The sequence below is a fragment of the Bos javanicus genome, chromosome 2, assembly GCF_032452875.1.
Source record: "Bos javanicus breed banteng chromosome 2, ARS-OSU_banteng_1.0, whole genome shotgun sequence".
NCBI lineage: Eukaryota > Metazoa > Chordata > Mammalia > Artiodactyla > Bovidae > Bos > Bos javanicus.
Genome location: NC_083869.1, coordinates 24,852,050 through 24,873,793, shown reverse-complemented (window position 1 = coordinate 24,873,793; position 21,744 = coordinate 24,852,050). Strand labels below are relative to the sequence as shown.

The 21,744-nt window shown below is 32.5% G+C and overlaps 2 protein-coding genes across 8 annotated transcripts in view; one reads left to right on the top strand and one right to left on the bottom strand.

The window, feature by feature from the left end:
• The window catches only part of LOC133258650 (small ribosomal subunit protein eS26-like), a 201,969-nt gene that overhangs the window by 38,075 nt on the left and 142,150 nt on the right, over nt 1–21,744 (bottom strand). The gene's annotated exons all lie outside the window — the stretch shown is intronic.
• Nucleotides 1–21,744, top strand: part of DYNC1I2 (dynein cytoplasmic 1 intermediate chain 2) — a 53,893-nt gene that overhangs the window by 10,280 nt on the left and 21,869 nt on the right. For 4 of the 7 annotated variants that reach the window (XM_061435348.1, XM_061435365.1, XM_061435344.1 and 1 more), the window contains exons 4-6: nt 3,919–4,009; nt 9,366–9,425; nt 11,838–11,953. In XM_061435348.1, coding sequence (XP_061291332.1) covers nt 3,919–4,009; nt 9,366–9,425; nt 11,838–11,953 — 267 coding nt within the window. The remainder of the gene's footprint in view (nt 1–3,918; nt 4,010–9,365; nt 9,426–11,837; nt 11,954–21,744) is intronic. The other 3 variants (XM_061435383.1, XM_061435388.1, XM_061435374.1) reach the window with 1 other exon arrangement.

Sequence of the window (21,744 nt, the reverse complement as noted above, 5' to 3'; positions counted from 1 at the left end):
AAGCGACTTAGCAGCAGAGGAGGGATTTAATGCTATCAGAAGAAGGGGTCATAGGAAAGGAAGAAATTGATATTTCAGAAAATTAAAGTTTGAAGCATCATCTTTCAAGACAAAAAAGATAAAGTATGAAAACTTAAACAGTTACTTAAATGTTAATATTCCAGTCTAGAAACACTTATAGCCACAAGAGGGCATTACTATGTAACTCAGCCTTTGAGTGCCAAGTGTCATAGATGAGCTATGTTTGGTTATCACAGAATCTCATTCCTCCCATTTGTGCTCTGCCAACACTCCCTACATTTACTTTTTTTGGCTTTCCACCTTTTCTGGGTTCTTCTTCCTGGCAAGAGCCCCTTCTTGCTAGAGACTTTCTTTGAAGATAATTGGGCTGTGCACCATCCTTGTTCATGTCTGTGTAGTTCTCAGTGGTTGACTCAAAGTTGACTCTCGTTTCTAAATCTAGGTGCATACCCAGGTCCTTTGTAGTTTTAAAATTTCTAGTTGTTTTCTTCATAGACCAGTTGGCAGCAGTGTTAATTTTATATCCTAGGAAGGAAGGCCAAGCTCTAGGCTAGTAGGAAAGGCCTTCTTAGTTCTTGGTTAGCTTTTTGTTGTAAAGAATCAGTGTCACAGCCTTTCAGCATTACTTGCATGATTGGTGCAGTTAATGGGGGTAGATTTGTCTTTCAGTTTACTTCACATTTCTTCCTTGGTTTTTGAAGAAAGGATTAGATATTTCTGCTCTAAACTTCTAAGAAGCTTAAATTCATTCACCTGATTCACTCATATGTTAATATTAAATCTTTTATTTGGTGCTATTTTTAAAGCCTTATTTTAGACTATATACAGAACTCTATGGTGAAGGTAATCTGATTGAATCACTGTTCTAATCATACAAATCATATTTCAGGTATTTGGCAAAGGCTAATTAATAAAGCTTATGTTATTTCTAAAGCTGATTGTACTCTTAAACCATTTTTAAAAATGAATTCTAGATTCAAGTCTTTGCTGAAATTTGAGTGGCTATGAGCTATTTAGTTGTGTTTTTTTTTTTTAAGCCTTCCTGAGTGCACGCATTTATTCATTTTTGGGTGTTGTTTATTGGAGGCTGGGAGTATAGTGACATTGCCTTATTGTGCAGTTACTATATTCTTTGACTTTTCTAGACTAATTAGGTTAAAATAAGGTAGTCACCAAATAATGCTTCCTTTCCCTTTTTTCCTGTTTACATTCTTCCTTTTTCAAAGATAGTCATCTTCTTTTTCTAGATTTGTCCCTTCTGTGGTATAGACTGATGTAAGAAGAGTTTGGTGGGCCAGATAAAACTTTGAGTCCTTAATGAGTGTCTTTATCAGCTGGTGTGAAAACTGTCTACTGGTTGAAGGAATAGTTCTGAGAAAGAGATTTTTGTCTAGTTACAAACTTGAAGTTGTGATTTATTTTGCTTTTGGCTGAAGATCTGTGATAATTTGATTGCATCACCCCTGTGTTTATTTTTTATTTCAACACAGTCTTAACTAGTTAAAATACTGGCAAGGAACTTATTGATTAAAGTCACCAGAAAGGGGAAAAAAACATTAACTGGAAAAGAATTTTATAATTTATCAAAATTAGATTGATAGTAATATCACTATTTTCCTCAAGTCTTTCATTTATGTATACTTAGAAAAATTATTTTCCTAAGCCTAAAGTTAAGTATGTAATTTAAAAAGCTAAAAATTTCTTCTTTGGAAATCTTTAATATGAAAACATTGTAGTACCTCACTATAACTCAATATACATATTTGTGCTTACGCTTACAGCACAGTAGACAAACCATTCTTAGATATTACTTTTATTACTATATCAGTTGGGACTTAAGGGGAAGCCTCACACTGAGAGTTGGACAAAAAGATGAGGAAAAACTTAACCTAAGAGAAGTTCAGTTCAGTCTCTCAGTTTTGTCCGACTCTTTGCGACCCCATGGACTGAAGCACGCCAGGCTTTCCTGTCCATCACAAACTCCCTGAGTTTGCTCAAACTCATGTCCATTGAGTTGATGCCATCCAACCATCTCATCCTTTGTTGACCCTTCTCTTCCTGCCTTCAATCTTGCCCAGCATCAGGGTCTTTTCCAATGAGTCAGTTCTTCATGTCAGGTGGCCAAAGTATTGGAGCTTCAGCTTCAGCGTCAGTCCTTCCAATGAATATTCAGGATTGATTTCCTTTAGGATGGACTGGTTTGATCTTCTTGTAGTCCAGGGGACTCTCAAGAGTCTTCTCCAACACCACAGTTCAAAAGCAGCAGTTCTTCGACGCTCAGCTTTACGGTCCAACACGCACATCCATACATGACTACTGGAAAAACCATAGGTTTGACTAGATGGACATTTGTTGGCAAAGTAAGAGAAGTTGGGGGACATTGAAGTTCTTGACTTCAGATACAAGTCATGTTTGGCTACTCTGAGTTATACGTGCAGTCCCTGGTGCAGTACTATCCACATGTGAATTATATACAGGCAGTCTGGTTTCAGCATTGTTTCTGAGAGATTTTAATTGCAAAATTAGAAACCTTTTATTATGTTTTTATGGTCTTTTGAAATTTGAGCAAGAATTAACCACAGTATCTCAGGAAATCAACATACTAGCTATGTTTTTTTCCTTCTAATCTTCCTATTGGTTTCCAGTAGAATTTGGCATTGAAAAATAAGGTTGATCTGTTCTGTACCTATGTTTAAGATATAAGTCATCATACTATAGTTGTGCATTTTGTTAGATTTGCAGACCCACTGTTTTTACTGAAGCATCTGTAAACATTTAAACATAATTTTAAGGATTCAGTGAATGTGACTATTCCAAAAACACAGACTTTTAATTAAGTACATATTTCTTTAGATTGGTTCCTATATAACTAGGAACTTAACCTTCTTTTCAGTAAACTTTTAAAAGAAGGGCTTGTAGTTCAACATAAAATGTATGAGTCACTTGATATTGTACATTGAAAAATTATTTTAAAAAGATACTTGGGGTTGGGGGCATTTATGGTAAAATTCAACCAGAAGATGGCAGTGATGATCCTCTTATACTCCCTGAAATGGTAATCAAAAAGTTTACAAGTGTAATAGCATGAAATACTCATGTTCAACTTTTGGTATCTAATGTTAAAAGTAACAAGTTAGGGGAGAGCATTTGCTGTTTGTTTTATATACTGTGAAAAATGTGTATTTTTCTATAAGAAGGGATTAAGAATATTTTGGGTGTCTGTATCTTTGTCTGTACACTTCAGTTTTTTCTGAATACTGGGGTAAGGAAGTTACCATTAAGCCTTGCCTTGTTTAAGTTGCATGCATCACTTTATGTTATGCATCATGTCTAGAAGGCATGTTGTTTTATGGCCTGTTTGCATTTTTCACCCAAATTGCTGGAAACTAATGAACTTTTAAAGGAGTCATTCCTTTACGGGTAGTCATTTTTCTAAATTGGCTCTTTTTATTTATTTTTTTGGAGGGGAAAATTATATCATTTAAGACATTAATTTTTTTTTGAAAGAAAAGATCGACAAAAAATAAATGATCTGGTGATCTTAAAAGCAAAAAGTTAGAAAGGGGAGAAGGAATGCTTTCCTTTGAAAATTAGTACCCACATTTGGTGTTGGCCGAGATGAAAATGCATCCTTTCATAATCTTGCCTTTTTTTTTTTAATATAAAGCCCAAATGCATTTTGCCAGAGAAATTGCATGAATCGTCAGCATGCATTGTTAACTTTGTCTTTCTCCTCTTCTTTTACTGTTCATTTTCATTCATGTACTTTCGTTTTTTGGTTTGCCATTATTTTTTCTTTTTTGTTAATTACTTCATATTAAATTACTTTTGAAACGTCATAAGCTGAGCAACCTCTGCGTGTAGTAACAGCGGATACCTGTCTATTTCACTATTTAGTCCCTCCTCCTATGTCTCCATCCTCCAAATCTGTGAGCACACCAAGCGAAGCTGGGAGCCAGGACTCTGGAGATGGCGCCGTGGGATCTAGGTACAGTAATTTTCCTTTAATATTTTAATGATAGAATGCATTTACTATGCAGTTACTGTCAGTGGTATAGAGCAGCTCTAAATAGTTATGTTGAGGTAGTTGTAACATTTTGAAATCTAAATGACACAGAAATTGTTGTAAATTGGGGGGAAATTTTTTAAAAACATTATTTTACTGTTACACTTGATTAATTTAGCTACTGACTAGTTAACTGATTTATGCTGATTTTCTTATACTAAAAGTAGAAGTGTTAATTCATTAAATTATTTTTTCTATTTAAGCAGCATTGTATTAGTTATTATGTGAGCGTTTTGGGTATAAATAGTGTAAAATCTCTCTTATGCTTAATTTCCATTTGGTAATTGAAATAATAGAATAGAATTAGGCTGTTTAACTGAATTGTTTATTTCAAATAAACAGCCTAATTCTATTCTATTAAGTTATTCTAATTAGGTAGAAAATAATAATGCATAAAATATCAAGAATAAGGAATAATTGCTAAGGAAACATTGAGTGTTTACTGGTGCTTCAATAAAAATTTTAAAAAGTATTTACTGGCTTGAGGGCATTATGCTAAGTGAAAGAAATCAAAGGGAAAACAAATACTGTATGATCTCACTTATAAGTGAAATTTAAAAAATGAAACTAGCTCATAGATACAGAGAAGAGATTGATTCATTTTTATTTTCATTTAAAAAATTTTTGATGTTTGCTAGAGGCGGGGGAGGTAAGGGGTAGGCGGTGAAGGGGGTCAAAGGGTACAAAGTTGCAGTTATAAACTAAGTCATGGCGGTATCAATGTACAGCATGGAGACTGTACTCAGCAGTTTATGTATATATAAACACACCTTTTGGTGCTTTAGTCGCTAAATCATGTCTGACTCTTGTGACCCCATGGGCTGTAGGCTGCCAGGCTTCTCTATAGGATTTTCCAGGCAAGAATACTGAGTTGGGTAGCCATTTCCTTCTCCAGTAGTTAACAATAGTATGTTGTATATTTGAAAGTTGCTGAGAGATTGGGTCTTAAAGAGAAAGAGAAAATCATAAGAAAAAATTTTGTAACTATGTAAAATGGATGTTAACTATACTTATTGTGATCATTTCACCATATATACAAATATTAAATCATTATGTTATATACTTGAAACTGATATTATATGCCAGTTATACCTCAATTAAAAAAAAAAAAGTTCGTTGCCAAGTTTTCCTGAACTTGCATCTTCCTTGTAAAACAGTATCTCACATTTGTTTTATCATCCTGCATACATGTTGGGACTTGATTTTCAAACATTCAGTAAGATTTCAACCTCTTTCCAAATACCATACTGAGAAAAGTATTACTTCTCTTCGTCACACTGCCAATAATACCAAATCTTTATTTAACAAATCTTACATTTTTATTTCTTATTGCAACTGAAATGAAACTAAACACAGCCAGTTAAAAATCTTTGTTCAGAATCCTTATTTTGGGCTAGGAAGTTAAATGTCTTCCTCAGGAAAACTTAAACACCTTTTAATGAGAAGTAAGCTAAGAAGTTTTATCTTCTTTGTGCCCAGGCACCTCGATTGAAGTTGCAAACAAGTAATGAGTATCTAAAAGACAAGACAAAAAAAGAAGAAAAGGGGCTAACTAATCCATAAACTCAGTCCTTTAATCAGTTCTGAATAATCAAGTTGTCATTAACAATTAGAAGACACAAAAGGCTCACCAATCTGAATTTGAGATGTGCTTTCCAAACCTGTTCTGTTTACAGAACTGAAACTGCAGATTTAAACAATACTCTTTTTGGACGTTAAGTGACATGATAAAAGAATATATTGTAGATTAAAGGCTGAATTTATTTAGTCTAAATGCATTTTTAAAGGCTAAATTTGTTTCATGCTTTTGTACTTCTGTATTTTTATACAAATATGTTAGTATTCCTTTCCTAGTAAAACAAGTGGCATTTTCAGAAGGGTTTTATTTTCCCCTTATAATACATTATCAAAGTAAAAATATTTCCCAAGGTAAAAAACACAAAAAATTTATTAAATTTCCTTACTTGATATTATATATTATTTTAATGCATATACTGTATTGTGTTAATTCATTGTTCTTGATTTTGAATAAGAATAGAAAGATTATAATGCAGCATCAGCTAGTTTGCTTTCAAAAATACTGTGTAGCATATGCAAATTAAAATATGATCACCTGAGTTTCATTGAAAAACCTAAAGACTATTAGAGAGACCCAATTGGAATATTGTAAATTGGTATAGGAAATAAATAACTTAAGAAATATGTTTATTTTGTTAGAATACATATTAATTGAATTGCCAATTTAATGTTAAGTGCTATAGGCTAGCAAAGAAAATAATGTTCCTGGTCTTTGCCTTCATGGAACTTGGATTCTAATGCTCATTAATTTATATAACTTAAATATAGTATTCACTGTATTGAAAAATCCTAAGAATAATGTACTAACTTGTGTTTAAAGTGTAGATTTGTAGATGTAAAACAAGAAAACGAATAGTTAAGTATCTTTAGGGATATGTGTTTTTATTTTTTAAGTTATGAAAATATGATAACATTTACAGGAGACTTGGAAAATGCAGAACAAAGTTACATATAGTTCCACTATATTGCAGTTTTTTAAAATAAGTATTTTTAGTTGGAGTTTCAATGTCAAACTCTCAAAAATTAGTAGAATGAACAGACAGAAAAGTAGAAGGATATAGTAGACCTGAAAAGCACTATGAACCGATTCAACATAATTAAAATTTATACAATTTTCACACAACAGCAGGATACAAATTCTATTCAGTTCCTATAGACTATAGACCTAGAGACACTGGAGCATATCCAGGGACATAAAACAAGATGCAAAAATTTCATGGTCTAAAGATATTGAAATCATACCTGTGCTCTCAAGTCTGTTATCACTGTGAAATTATGTTAGAAATCATGATCAAAGATATTTTATAACAATGCACATATTTTCAAATGCAATGTGACAATTACCAAGAGAGATCTTTGACTTAGTTATTGAAAGCCTCAGTAAAGTTAAAAGACTGAAAAATCACACAGGGTGGTTGCAGAGAAAACATTTGAGAAAGTAATATCAAAATGAGAAATTAATATCAAAGATACTTTTTAAAAAGGGTATTTGTTTTTTTATTAGAGAATGAATACAAGATTAATGGGAGAGAAAATAAATTCTTTTTAAATGAGATGACTTGATACCTTTTTAGTCTTAATATATATGTCATCTCCTTTGAGAATCCAAACTGATTTTTAATTGTTAATTTTCAAGAGGACTAAATATGTTCACTTTTTAATATATATGTACACCCAGCGAGAAAACTATGAATTCCTTTAAATCATCTCCAGATTCCATAATAGAGAAATAATTAATATTGTTGATTAATTGATGATATTGGCAGTAAAGTTGCATTTTAAAATATGTGACTTTTTAAAAGAATGCTAGAGTCTGAGAAAGAAAAAGAATGGATATAAATTGAGCTGCCATGATGATAATGAAAAAATAAACAGCGAAATGCATGAAGACATGTGAGACGTATAAACCTATACACTCAACTCCTTCAGCTGGCCAAGACGGTCGACGATTACTGCACTTGGGGAGTAGGAAAAAAACATATTAGACATTACCAAGTATGATATCAAAACATCTGAATCACAATTTCTCAATGCCAAAAGTTTCTATTTGGCCTGGTGGTAATTTATGAATAAATACATAGGAGGCCATGAAAAATGATATTTCTGTAACTTTGCTGATTGGCAAGTTGCATATCATTAAGATTCTAGTTCACTTTCTTAATCACTTCTGTTAACTCTGAGATTTAGATAAGTTAGTCAATGAGTAATCCATGCTCCTTATTCCTTTTTTACATTCTTGATCAGTTTATCTTTTGGGCTTTTGATTATATGTGTCAGGATTATATTAAAATTTTAATTTATATGTCTGGAGATGCCTTTAATATAATCCCATACTTTGTGCAATATGTTTTCAGTACTGGCTCTGTTCTGAGGTAGAGTTTTACTCTATTTTAGACCAAAATGACATCCTTAACAAGGAGCTCTATGTCATTGGTAACAGCTCGAACTCTTAGAGAATGTAAAGGGTATGTACAGAACATTCCTTGGAGAGCATCTCATAGAACCTCTTCTGGTTTAACAAAGCCTGAGTTTGTTGCTATTCATTGCTTAGTATAAAGTAAATCTTCACTGTGGCCCCTTCTTTCTTTGTGTATACACTTACCATTTAAATCCCAAAATCTTTCTTTATATTTTTAAAATGAAGCATTTCTCTATTTCATTTGATCGCTTTTACTGTTAAGTTGTATAGGCAAGTAAAGATTTCATTTCTTATATTTAAATATTATAGTAGTTTTAGTTGTACATTATAATTTGTTGCATAAACGAGAAACAAATATATTTGACAAAGATGGTAGCACTGAATGTATTGTGCTTAACTTTTTAATAGGGATTCTAGCATCATATGGTACTGTACATAATTATCTTACATATTGCTAATCTACAGGAGTACCAGTGTGGGAAGGACCTTTTATTCTAGTAATGACTAAATTTTCCTTAAATCTTTTGGAAAAGATCCCGTGGAAGTTGTTTACCCAAAAGGCAAGGCTAAACACAACCAAATATTTATTTAGGATTGATATTCTCCAAAAGCTTAGTTAGTTTAGATAAATTCTTGGAACATAAAATATTTTTCCTGGCAAAAAAAAAGTCTGCTTTTTCCTAGAGACAGAAATCTTTAGTTGCTTTCTAAAGCAGATGACATGTAAGCCCAAGGCAGTGCTTAACCCATAAATTACATAAGGGTCACATTTTGGAAACTTAAGCTATTTTGTATCCCAGTGGAATAGTCTTTGGTTTTCTTACCAAAAGGCTTATGTGTTGACTCATTTCCTTTACCAATATGACAATTTCCTGCACACATTTAATGCTTTGGGCAAGATTATGATATGTTAACTAAGATGTTTTTACTAAAGCTTTTTTCATTAGGAAATTTCAAATTTCAACTATATGTATAGCCTAGCTTGTTATCATCCAAAAATAATGTGTTATTTGGGATGTTGGATGTTTTGTCTGTTCTTATCCATTATTTTGCAAGATTAGTTTCTTAAAATCTGAAAATACTGTCTTTTTAACTATTCTAGGTTGTATGTTTGCATTGCATGAACTAGAGCATTTGAGTGATATCTCATGTTTTTTTGTACTAACCGGAACATGTGGTTTTTAATTGTGAACAGTGCTTTAGCTATTCATAGAATGTATTTGCTTGACTAACTTATGGCCTTTTTTGCTAATGCTTCATGGTTGTCCTACAACCATTTAGGACGCTGCATTGGGATACAGATCCATCAGTTCTTCAGCTTCACTCAGATTCCGATTTGGGGTATTGAATAGATTTTTTACCTTCCCTCTTTTGTAATTAATTTGATTCTTTGTGAAATTGTCCTAATTTTATTTTTCTTAAATTTCTAACGTGCAGATAATACAAAGAGTGATATTTCACTGTGACACCTCATTTATCCTCTATCATTAGTGAAAGAAATATTTTATGTATCTGATTTTATAGGTACCCTAAATCTATGAATTTAAATGTCTAAATTACTTTTATTATTGCTATATTTTTTTATGTAAGTTTTTCTACAGTGTATTACAAACTTCCTAAACTTTTATTTTTTTTATTTTTTTTTTAAACTTTTAAAAATACATACTCTACATGCAATCTTTTCTAGGTTACTCAACATGAAAATTTATTTTCCTGTATTAAAATTTCCTGATGATATTTAAGGTTTTGAGAGGAACAGAGCTGTCGGTTTCTACACTGTGGCTCCAGATTGCTGTTGGCTTATTCATTTACTTATTTATTCTAGTCTCTGATGCAAACTGTAAATGTTTACTTCTGCCACTGTGCCTGACTCAGATAGCTCTTTTCCCTTGATAGTTTGCAGCTTCTGAAGCATGTGTCCCTATACCTTTAGAAATTATGTCTAAAGTAAGAGTAAATAAGCCTTATGTGCATGCTAAATTGCTTCAGTCGTGTCCAATTCTTTGGGACTTTTTGTGCGTAGCCTGCAAGGATCCCCTATCTATGGGATTCTCTAGGCAGTACTGGAATGGGTTGCCATGCCCTCCTCCAAGGGGATCTTCCTGACCCCAGGGATTGAACCCACATCTCTTATTTCTGAGGGCTCAAACTCACATCTCTTATGTATCTTGCATTGGCAGTTGGGTTCTTTACCACTAGTGCTACCTGGGAAGCACTTAAATAAACCTTGAATTAGGCCATGTAAGAAAAGTATATGGGCTTCTTGTACATTAGCTGGAAGTCCTCTCTGTTGGCTGACCCTGAGGCTCCTCCACCCTCAACTGCTTGCTTGTTCTCAGTAAAAGTGGCTTTGGATAAGTAAGGTATTATCTCCCCAAATCTATCCCTAAATCTTATTCTGTTTGTTTGTGTATTGTGGTTTTTAATCTGTTAAACCCTGTATGTACTCAGCTTAGTAACTTGTTCTTAATGTTGACTCAGGCACTTTTTTCCAGATATGATAAATATCTGAAATTATATTTCAGATATGAGTAATTTATTTTTCATATGGTTTACATCTTGAAAATTAGAATATAAAATTTATTTCAGATTTTGTTCTTAGAATGCTAAGTCACTTCAAATCTTACCAAATTTTTCTAATTAATTCTTTGACTATGCTTTTTTTTCTCTAAGATATTTCCAAGGTAGAAAACACATGAAAAATTTCTTGTGGCCCACATTTGGGACCTTAGAGAAGATTAACTCTTTAAATGTACTAATTTTATTAAACTTTTTTGTACAGGATTTTGAAAAGGATGTTTATATAAGAAAAAAATATTACCAAAATATATATATATTTCAAATATCCAGCTTTATATTCTTGTAAGACAGATTCATTATTGAGAATTTTGAGAGTTTGAAAGCATGCTATATTTGGTTTAGAATTTAGACATCTTCTATAATAAGAAAAAATTCCCCAAGATATAGAATAAAATATAGTTTTCTTTTGGTACATTTTCATTATCTACAACACTCTTCTGTTTGTCAAAAAATAGTGTATTTCACTTATTTAAGATAGGAGTGACTTGAGTAATTTCATGATATTCAGAAGATATATAGCTTTAGTTTAGATCTAAAATAATCTGCACAATAGTTTGTCCATGTGTGAATCAAGGACAGTATTGATCACACAGAGATTAGAGACTTAAAGTTTAAATATTTTATTTTATAATCTAAATTGACTGTATGCTTCTCAATTTCTGCAAAATATAAGTAGAAAAAGTTGTTTTCAACAGAAAGTTATTTCTCACTCTTAAAGCTGATGTCTTCTAATGTTTGAAGGGAGGGAGACTAAATGTGGTATGAATGAGATCCATATATTTAACTCTTAACAAAAAATTCCAGAATCCTATCCCTGCTAAAAACAGTTCTCATAACCAACCATATTCAGCAGTCTACTTTGAAATTCCCATCCTCTTCCTCTGTTATTACCCACACATTTGTTCTAAGAAACTAAATTATTTGCTTTTTTAAAGTGAAAAATAAACACCTTGAATGATTCAGAAATCTCTTTTGTTCTTGCTACCTTCTAATTCTTTTGTTAAAATAAAGCCAATTAATTGTTCATTTAAATTTTCTTGAATAAAACAGGGGTTTAAATTACACTGTTGGATATACGATATTTAATTCTTACTTTTCCCAAAAAACATGGTTTGATGTAGTTAAAGTGTATCATTTGTAGTGTTTGAAAGTATTTGTGTTCACTTTATTTAGACGAGGACCTATTAAACTTGGAATGGCTAAAATTACACAAGTTGACTTTCCTCCTCGTGAAATTGTCACATATACAAAGGAAACTCAGACTCCAGTTATGGCTCAACCCAAAGAAGGTGAGTATCTGCCCTTAAATATGATTGTCATTAATCCCCATGTTAAATAAGGGGATTCTTTTTTTTTTTTTTTCCTTGGTTGTTTGGCATATTTTCTTAGAGGAACATTATAAAAATAATACTTTGGGTTTCTATATTTATGTATTTGCTCTTTAGAGTTTGAAAACTTTTTCTTGTAGAATTTAATAGAAGTATAAGCTATATGTATGTTTTTAATTTTGTTGGCATAAATACAAATACTTCCATTCTCATTTTGTTGTTACTATGTGCTGCTTTAGAAGCAAAAAATAAACTTAAGAATGTTCTATTTCTGTGTCATGAACATAATTCTTCCCAAAATGGGAGTATATCCAATAGTAAATGAAATAACGTAAATTATTGTCTTTGGTGCATACTATATTCTGATATAGTGCCAGTTATCTGTATTAATGAACAAATCTAGACCTAATTCATAAACTTCCTATTTTATGATCTAAGGGCTCTACTATGTTGATTATATAGCAGCCTGTAATCTCTGTGAAACAGAAGGAGTATACATAGACATTATATTGAATGTGGAGTCCTTTGTGTCTTAAATCAAAAGGAGCTGACCATTTTTACAGTGGGGACTAATTTTAAATATCTCATTGAATAGCTAATGATTTAAGCATAAACTTAATATGATAGTTCTTGTTTTTCCAAGGGAAGCTAATAAATTTATGTTTGATATAAAAGTTTACTTAAGATCCCTAATACAATTCACAATTTCTTATCTGAAACCTATGGAGGTGTATATATATATAGGGATTCAGAATTTTTCACATTTCAAAGAAGTTAAGTACTATATGTAAGTACTATATGTAAACACTCCAGCAGCATCTTGGGCATAAATATTCAACAGCAAAAGATATGAATATTCAAACTGAGTGAGATAAATAATGATTATAGATACCTTTACTTCTGGTCATGTTAGAGTTTACCACCAAAAGAATTACGGATTTTAGAGTTGGTGATATTTTGGAATTGTGGGCCTATTGTAATCCTTTTAGCAGTCTGTACATAAAGAACACTTTTTTTTCTCAGCCAGAAAAATTTATTATTGTTTAATTATAGAATATTAAGCATAAGCACTTTATCAAATGTTTAAGTTAATTTATCTCTAAAATTTCAATTAAATTACCACATTTCTCCATTAAGGAGAAGCAAAAGTAATATTCATTGCAGAAAACCCAGAGATACAAGTAAGCAAGAGTGGGGGGTGGGGGGAATCCTTGAAATTCCTAGCTTATTACCAATGAAAATCTTTAAATTTTCATACTTATATATACTTCAAAAGAAAATGAGCCATTATAACTCTTTATAGACTTTTTAAACTTAATAGTAGATCATCACATGTACTTTTAACAACTCTCCTTTCCTGTCCATCCCCCTAAGGATGGACATAAAATAAATATCATTAACTTTTCCTTTGATTTTCTTCTTGCTCCCAAAAGGACTTGACATTATTGTGTGTACAATTAAACTCAAAAATTTTGAGGGAATAGGAATAAGTTTTTGTCCAATAGTTTTTTTTAGAACTTGACCGTGTGACTATTCATTTCTATGGATACATTTTTTTTCATTCCTGCTGCTCTATCGATTGGTAAAATAGCTTTCACATGTGCAAAATCCCTTATCTTACCAGAAAAAAAGTCCTTGATGATAGATTTGTTTGAGACATAAGCCACTTTAAAAAAAGAAAAGAGGAAAGATAAAGTGCTGAACTACCAGTATGGAGAAAGCTAATACTATAGGATTCTATAATTTCCAGAAAATATTATTTTACTAATATGTTCAAAGTACTGAAATGTCTGTCTTTTGGGAGCTATATAATTAGATATGTTAAATGAGAAATGTTAGATATGTTAAATAGAAAGTAAGCAAAATAGCCAAAATGAGGGTACAGTATCTCATTTAAAACATAAATTAGGCTTTTTTCCTTATAATAATAATATGAAGATTTAGTTTTATTTATGAATTGCATTTTAGATTGTTTTAGAATATAAAGCAATTCTGAAGCAATTTTAGGTAATGCCTATTGTAACATACCTATAATTATATGTATTATTTAAAAGAAAACTTCCAGTTTTTAAAATAATTTTTTCTAATTACTGTAATATATCATAGAGAATTTAGAGAAAACAGAAAGGACAGGAAATATGCCTATGATACCACTGTGTAGTACCCATTGTTAATATTTTGTTTCCAGTCTGTTTTCTACGATACATTTTTTTCAAAAATTATATACGTATACATATACAAGCACACATATGGTTGTATATCCCACCTGAAATTTTTTGTTTATAGTTCCTTATTCTTGACATGCATATAAATTTTAAAGTGAACATGTAATAACGTCTTTGAGCTAATTTGAATGTATAGCTACTAGTATATGACTGGCAGTTTTGTAAAAAAATGCTTTTTTTCCATTTTTATTTTGAAATTAATGGGAAAATTTAAAAGATTGTGATTTGTAAAGTAGGCTAATAACCCAGAAGTTCAAGATAAACCGTATTTTTTCACTTGAAAATTAGTTACGTGAGTGCTAAGTCGCTTTGGTTGTGTCCAACTCTTTGCAACTCCATGGACTGTAGCCCACCAGGCTCTTCTGTCTGTGGAATTCTCCAGGCAAGCATACTAGATTGGGTTGCCATGCCTTCCTCCAGGGGATCTTCCTGACCCAGGGATTGAACCTGTGTTTCTTATGCCTCCTGCATTGCAGGCAGGTTCTTCTATTTAGGGCAAGGCTTTTACCATCCATCATACTTCAGCTTTTTTGCCAAATTTTCCAGAACACAATAGGGACTGTTTCTTCTTCATTGCTATAATGCCTGGTCTAGAGAATGCATAATGTGTAGTGAGTACAAACTCAGTAAATAATGCCTTTTCTTGGGAAGTAACTGCTGGGAAAGTATTATTTTCCAGTGTTAATACTACAGTAACAATATTGATGAAATTGGGTGAGAAAGTATAGTCTCGGTTCTTGATTTTAATATGACTATATCATGTTGTAATCATTATTTGCTCTTAGATCCATAAATGAAACATACATCCTCCCTTATAGCCTTCTCTAATTCCATGATGACCTAGATACAAACATATGCTGTTACTCTGTGTTCTGTGTATCCCTGTGAATGCTGTGAGCAAATTGGACCTATTAGCATCTCTCACATATATTATCTTAGCTACTTGTTTGTTACAATTCTTCAAACCTCATGTTTAAATTGGTGACTGAAAATTGTAACAGCAGAGTGCTTACTACATATCAGGTATAGTGTAAGGCACTTTATCTCTAATCCTCTTACCAAAACCTTGAGAGTTAAATACCAATTCTGTTTACATATGAGGAAGCTGAAGCTGAAAGAGAGCTTATGAAGGGTAAGATTCTAAACCAAGTTTGGCTGATTCCAACGTATGCTTTCCTTCTTACACTGTCACTGAAGCAGCAGTTTCATTCTTTTATGATAGTTACCTGTGGTAAGAAATTCAATTCATATTAATTACAGTCTAGTACAAATGTAGATACAGATGTGTACAGATACCCTTCGAATTTCAAAAGTTCACTTATGCCACTTAGGGAGTGTGACAATCCCAAGCTCCTTCCCTGGAAACTACACTCAGCATCTCAGCAGAAAGCTGCCGTAGCTTTAAACTGTCTCTGAGCATCTGCAGTATTTACTCTGTGCACATGGTAACAAGATGTGTCCTAAAGTAATCGCTTCTTCAGTTTACACCATTTCAGCTTAAGAAAGTTTTCAAGGACTGCTCTACTTTTGGATAACGGGGGCAGGGTGGGGGGGGGGGGGCGGGGAGGGCGGAGTCTTGTAACTGATACAAAAGTTTTTTGAAATAATACCTTCTCTGCTCTTACTGTATTTCATTTTTTTCATTGTTGGCCATGACTAAATTGTTGGCTTTGACCTGTAGTTTGAAGAACATTTTATTAAAAAATAGCATGGCTTATTTATTCATAAATTTGCACTTATTTATTGGTAAATTTGCATCAGATAATATCTTATAGTGATTGGCTCAGAGTAATGAATAAACAGCTTTGATCTTTCATGTTGTTAAATAGAATTTTTCTTATCTTCACTAATAGAGGGTAAAAGTGGCAAGATACATAAACTGAGCCCATTTTCTAATGGGTACACCTATGTACCACTCTCTTTAAAATTTTCCTCTGTAGACTAGACTTAGATATTAGTTTTATAAAGATCCATGTTTATTCATTTGCAACCTAACAAGAATTCAGTGATTCTACTAGTGTATTGAGTGTATGCTGTCTACTTGATTATTTTTTTAGTTTAAGGTTGAGGTATATAGGCCTCCTGTAGCTCAGATGAAAAAGAATCTGCCTGCCAAGCAGGAGACCCAGATTTGGTCCCTGGGTTGGGAAGATTCTCTGGAAAAGAAAATGGCAACCCACTCTGGTATTCTTGCCTGGAGAATCCCATAGACAGGAGAATCCCATAGACAGAAGAGCCAGGCAGGCTACTGTCCGTGGGGTCGCAAAGGGTTGGACGTCATTAAGCGACTAACACTGCACGACTACTGAGGCATATAAGTGAAGGAGACTGAGAGACATACTGTAAGACCATGGGGCTGTCCTTAGCCTTTAGAACTGTTTATAAAAATGAGATTTCCTGTCTGTATCATTACCATTATTTTCATGTCCAGGGCTCTTACATTGTTTCATTTCCCAATTTATGGGAGTTTAAGAAAGAGGGGTAAAAAACCCCTACACTTAGAGTTTTATAATGAGGACACTTTGTGCTTAACTCTACCTCTGCTTTTCCATTGGTTTAATACAGAGCTTCTCAAACTTAGCCTCCTTGTCTCACATTTAAGAATATGTAATAAATTCCCAAACTCACCATGATAAAAAATTGCGAAATTTACAGTTTGAGTGTAAAAGACAGTAAATTGAACTTGGGTAGGCAGTGTAATTAGTACAGAAGTAATGTTAGTTATCAAATTGAAGATAAAAATTGGTCTTAGACTTAGCTCTCTTTTTCATTTTTTAGAAAATGGCTGAATCTATTCTTTTGAAAAGCACATGTTCTTGCTTTCAAGTTTACTCTGTAAGTTGATAGTCTGAACTGAGGTGCTTTGCTGTCTTAAAGCACCTACTGTGAATGAAATTGACTAGGAACATGTGACCTTAGTCAATTTCGCTCCCGGCAGGTAAAAAAAACTCATGGCAGGAGTGTAATACCCACAGATACAGGCCTGGAAAAGTTACTTTCTTCTCTTATCTTTTAGAAGTTTTTAACTCTCTTGAAAATGGCATTGTCTTTTCTTTTCGTTGTTGTTGCAATTTTTAGACACAGATTTTTAAAGAGGAAATTCCACAGTTTAATCAGCTTGTTTACACCTGAGGAAACTGAGACCCAAGAATGTTCATTGATGACCCTATGGTCACAATATAAAAGAATATCTGGCTACAGTCAGAACCTTGATTTCCATTGGAGTGCTGTGTTTCTCATATCATTCTACTTTCTTATCTGTGTGGAGTTTCGTAATGGTTTTTGGTATTGATTTAGTAATCATATTTTTCCTCAGGTACATGTTGATTAGAATATATAATGTGTAGAAAAATGTTATATGTAAATAGCTCTTAATTTTTTATTACATGATCTTAACATCTGGAATCCACACTTCCCAAGTAGACTAAATTGTTAAGGCCTTCTGGTTAATATTATTCTTGTCTAAAATGGATTTTAAAAAAACTTTTTGGAATAAATAACATATGTAATAAGTTAGTTTTAACTCTCAAAGAATCTGTGAGAATATAAAAATAATTGAAAATTGAATCATTTGTTCTTAACCATGATTGAAAGACTTTAATCAGCATATTTAAAATTGTGGCCTCAGAAAAATGTAATATTTATGAGATCACAGATAACAGGATCTGTGTTAATGATGCCAGTACTGCCTAAATAAAATTTTGAATTTTACATAAAATGAGACAATGTAGAGAGAAAATTCTGTGTTAAAATAAATGGTATAATTAAAGTATTACCCTCTTTTTATTTATCTCCCAAATTAGCATTAGACCTATATTCAAAATATTTCCTGATTAAAATTTTCCCTTGTTAAATATCTAAATTGTGAAGAAACAAGTGACCTTGCGTTTGATTCTAGGTGTTTAAAAAAATAAAAGGAATGAATTCCACTGATACATTCCTAAAGTTTTGTCCTAATATTTTCTTAATATTGATTTTTAAAGAGTAAAGAATATGAAATTTTGGACAAATGGATCAAAATGAAGTGATTCAAAAGGATATTGAACCAGAAAAAGGTTTATTTTGAAAATATTAAAGGAAAATCATTTGTATCTAACATGTAATTTTAAACTTAAGATTAAAGTATTTCCCTCTAATAGTCTCATTTTGTTTGTGAAGTTACTTACAAGTAGAATTTTTATAAATTAAATTATTACTTTATGTGCAACATATTTTTCCTGATTTTTGGAATTCATTGGCAGTTTCCTTTGTAGTGAGTAATTACGCTACTTTGTAAATTAGGAATTCTTCATTAGGATATTAAACTATCTTAGAATACATCAGTTTGATGAAACTAGTTAATAAACTTATAGACACCTGTTTCCTAAATAGCATTAATGCACAAATGATATAGATTTTGACCTCATGCTAAGAGTTAATTGTGATAAGTGATAGGTTAGAGTATCAGTTTTTAGTGAGTATTTTCTAGGATCTTGCATATTCCTTGTTATGTGTTACAATATTTTTAAATAATTCAAAGTGTGCTTTGTGGCTTATTCTTAGATATCTCTTTAACGCAGTGTGACATACAGATGAGAAAACTTGTTCTGAAGACTCCTTCCTTCAGCTTAACAAAAGCCACCCATTTCACAGATGATTTAACTTTGATTAACCTACTCCATTGTAACAGATTATTCCAACAACTGGAATTTCATTCTTTCATATTATTTCTAGGTGCAGCTTAATTTATAGACCGCTTTTCTTTCCATCTCACCAAAATACATCACAATTTTGATGTTAACTCAGTAAAAATTCAATGGTTCATTAAACCTAATCTTAGCATTCATTGACAAGAGGTTTGTCATTTTAAAAGTAACTGCTACTTTTATGCATTCTTTATTGCTCAGTTTATAATCTTAGATTCCCTGTCAGAGAAAGCATGGAGTTAACTACTTAGCATACTGCAATGAATATTCATCAATAAATTGATGTGACATGGCAGTCACATTTTTCAGTCTTCCTGCTCTGTTGTAGTGTTTTTCAGTTTTAAATATATTATGGCTTATCATATAATAGGGACTAGCTTAGAGAATCTTTAGAATTGTAATATTATGTTTTTGGTCATGTTAATAACTTTTTTGGTAGCTAGTTGTATTCATTTTTAATAAGAGTATTTGTTTCAGAGGAACAGTCTCTAATGGTACTCTCTAATGGTCAGATTGTTTTTCCATTCCATATTAGGCATTTTTTGGCCAAATATTTGGTATGTGTAGATAATCAGCTTAATAATAAAAATATTTTAAAAGCAGATCATTTTTGTAATGTTCTTGGAATTTTTCTTAGTGTTAGCCATTTAATGAAGCTTGATTCTTAAGTATCTGAGTTTTTGAATCAGTTTTTAATAGAAAAAGTTAGTACATTCATTCTAAAATAAAATCCTGAAAACAAGTATTTAAATATTGTAGTCATCATTCAGCTACAACTAAACTATATGGGCAAATAAGCATGACAAATGCCATGAAGTAGGCAGAGTTAGATCACTGTCTACCATACTTAATCTACATTTTAAATTTTAAAAGGAAAAGAGTGTCTGTAAGCATGATCTTTTCTGTTAAATGTGTAGATTATGAGGTCACTTAGCACTAAAGTACTGACCATATGCATTATGACAGGAATTTGACACCTGTCATTGGAAATGGTACTTAGAAGCCGTATAATGCAACAAAGTTGAGGGAGGAAGATATGATGTGGATAGGAGGCTGTAATTTATAATTCACAACGCTTCAGGATGACCTGTCCAGGGTGACTCAGATTCCCTGTCTTTGGTTTTAGGATTTACATACAGTGAACTTACTAGTCAACAAAATTGATAACTGATAGTATTAGAAGAAAATGGAAAAATACATATTTTCAGACTTAGTTTTTAATTGAAGTAAATATCTTGTTATTCTAAAAGTCAGCTTAAGTGTAATTAAATTATTTTCATTACATTATACTGATAGGTGACTTGATGGTAGAATTTCATCATAATGTTTGAGCAGTACAGTATAGAATTGTTACCAGATACACTGTTCTCAGATTAATAATCCATTGTATATGAGAATTCATCTAAAAGGGAGTACTGTCTTTCTGTTTCTCTGTGTGATTATTTTGCCCCCAAAAAAGCTTTCATTTTTTTAAGTAGCACAAAAGCTGTAATTGGCATGCTTTGTAAGGAAGTGTCAATGTGCAAGAGAGTGGCGATCACTAAGAATTCTTTTGCGTGTTCTTTCCCCTTTGCACCACCGCCTCCTCAGCGGGGTCACTGAGATCACTAGCTTTTCTTGAAATGGCCATTTTCACTGGCAGGTGCATTATACCCTGTATTTTCAGATTGTTTTTCCATTCTGAATGTTTGGCAGGTTGATTGCTCTGGCTGCATTGACGGAGAAAGGGCTGACAAATGCGGTTGGGCTGGCTGAAAAGACAGTGATTACTGTTTTCCTTTGTGGCTGATTGAGGCCCTTGAAAGGAAAAATTTTAACCTTCACCATTTGGTTCAAAAGTATGAGCATATATTGAAATCATTCGTGCCATTTATCCTAGTTCTGTAAACTTGTCAGAACGTAAAAATCGCTCAATTTCAAGTAATGTAGGATTGGCATACGTCATTATCATTTTGATTAAGTTGGAGGTTGTATCATTGTGTGCATTATACAGTGTCATTTAAAGCTTTCTTTCCTAAAGGTACAGTTATATTTTTATTGCTTATACTATAGAGTTAGAAAGATTTTCATAGCTTTCCAAACCTAACACTATGTGTGTGGTTTGGCAGCTGGTGTGGCCTACAAGCTGCATTTTGTTTGCAGGGTAAAGGCTTATCTGTAGGCCTCCTGGAGTGTGGGTAATTGCACAGGCTCGCCATTGGGGAGAGACAGGATTGGAAGCAGTCAAGCGGAAGAATGTTATGCCATCCCATTGCCACCTTGTAGCAGAAAGACACAATCCCAGCAGTGCCATCTGGTTGTTGCTATCTAGTCAGCTGGCCTGGCTGCTGGGACCATGACTTGGCAGCTGGTTCCCATACTTGACCGTTCTTTTGTGTATGTCGTATGTTAGTGTGTTTTAGATAATTTTGAACATGGGTCGGGGAAATGACTATAACAAGTAAAGTCCCCTTATTGAATAGGCTCTCATTACTTGAGATGGACTCTGCTACAGATGCCTGCTGCCATTCCCTCATAGACAAATGACGCATCTGTTTAGGCAATAAAAATAAGCATTTTCTTCATAAAAATCCATCTCCGTATGTAGCGAAAGAGAAGGTAGGCAGAGTTGTATGTTCTGTAACATTTTAAAATAAGTAAAGTTATTTTCCTGGTTTGGTTGTGTAAGAGGAGAGTTAGTCATTTTTACAAGTCTTATAAACATTGTCTATTGTCTCAATGTGTATTTTTATTCAAGTTAAGAAAACATTATTTTAAGTGCTTATTGCCACATCATATAACAGTAGATAATGAGACTTGCATTTAAAATGACAGAATAGAAAATGTGGTCTCGTAGCTATTA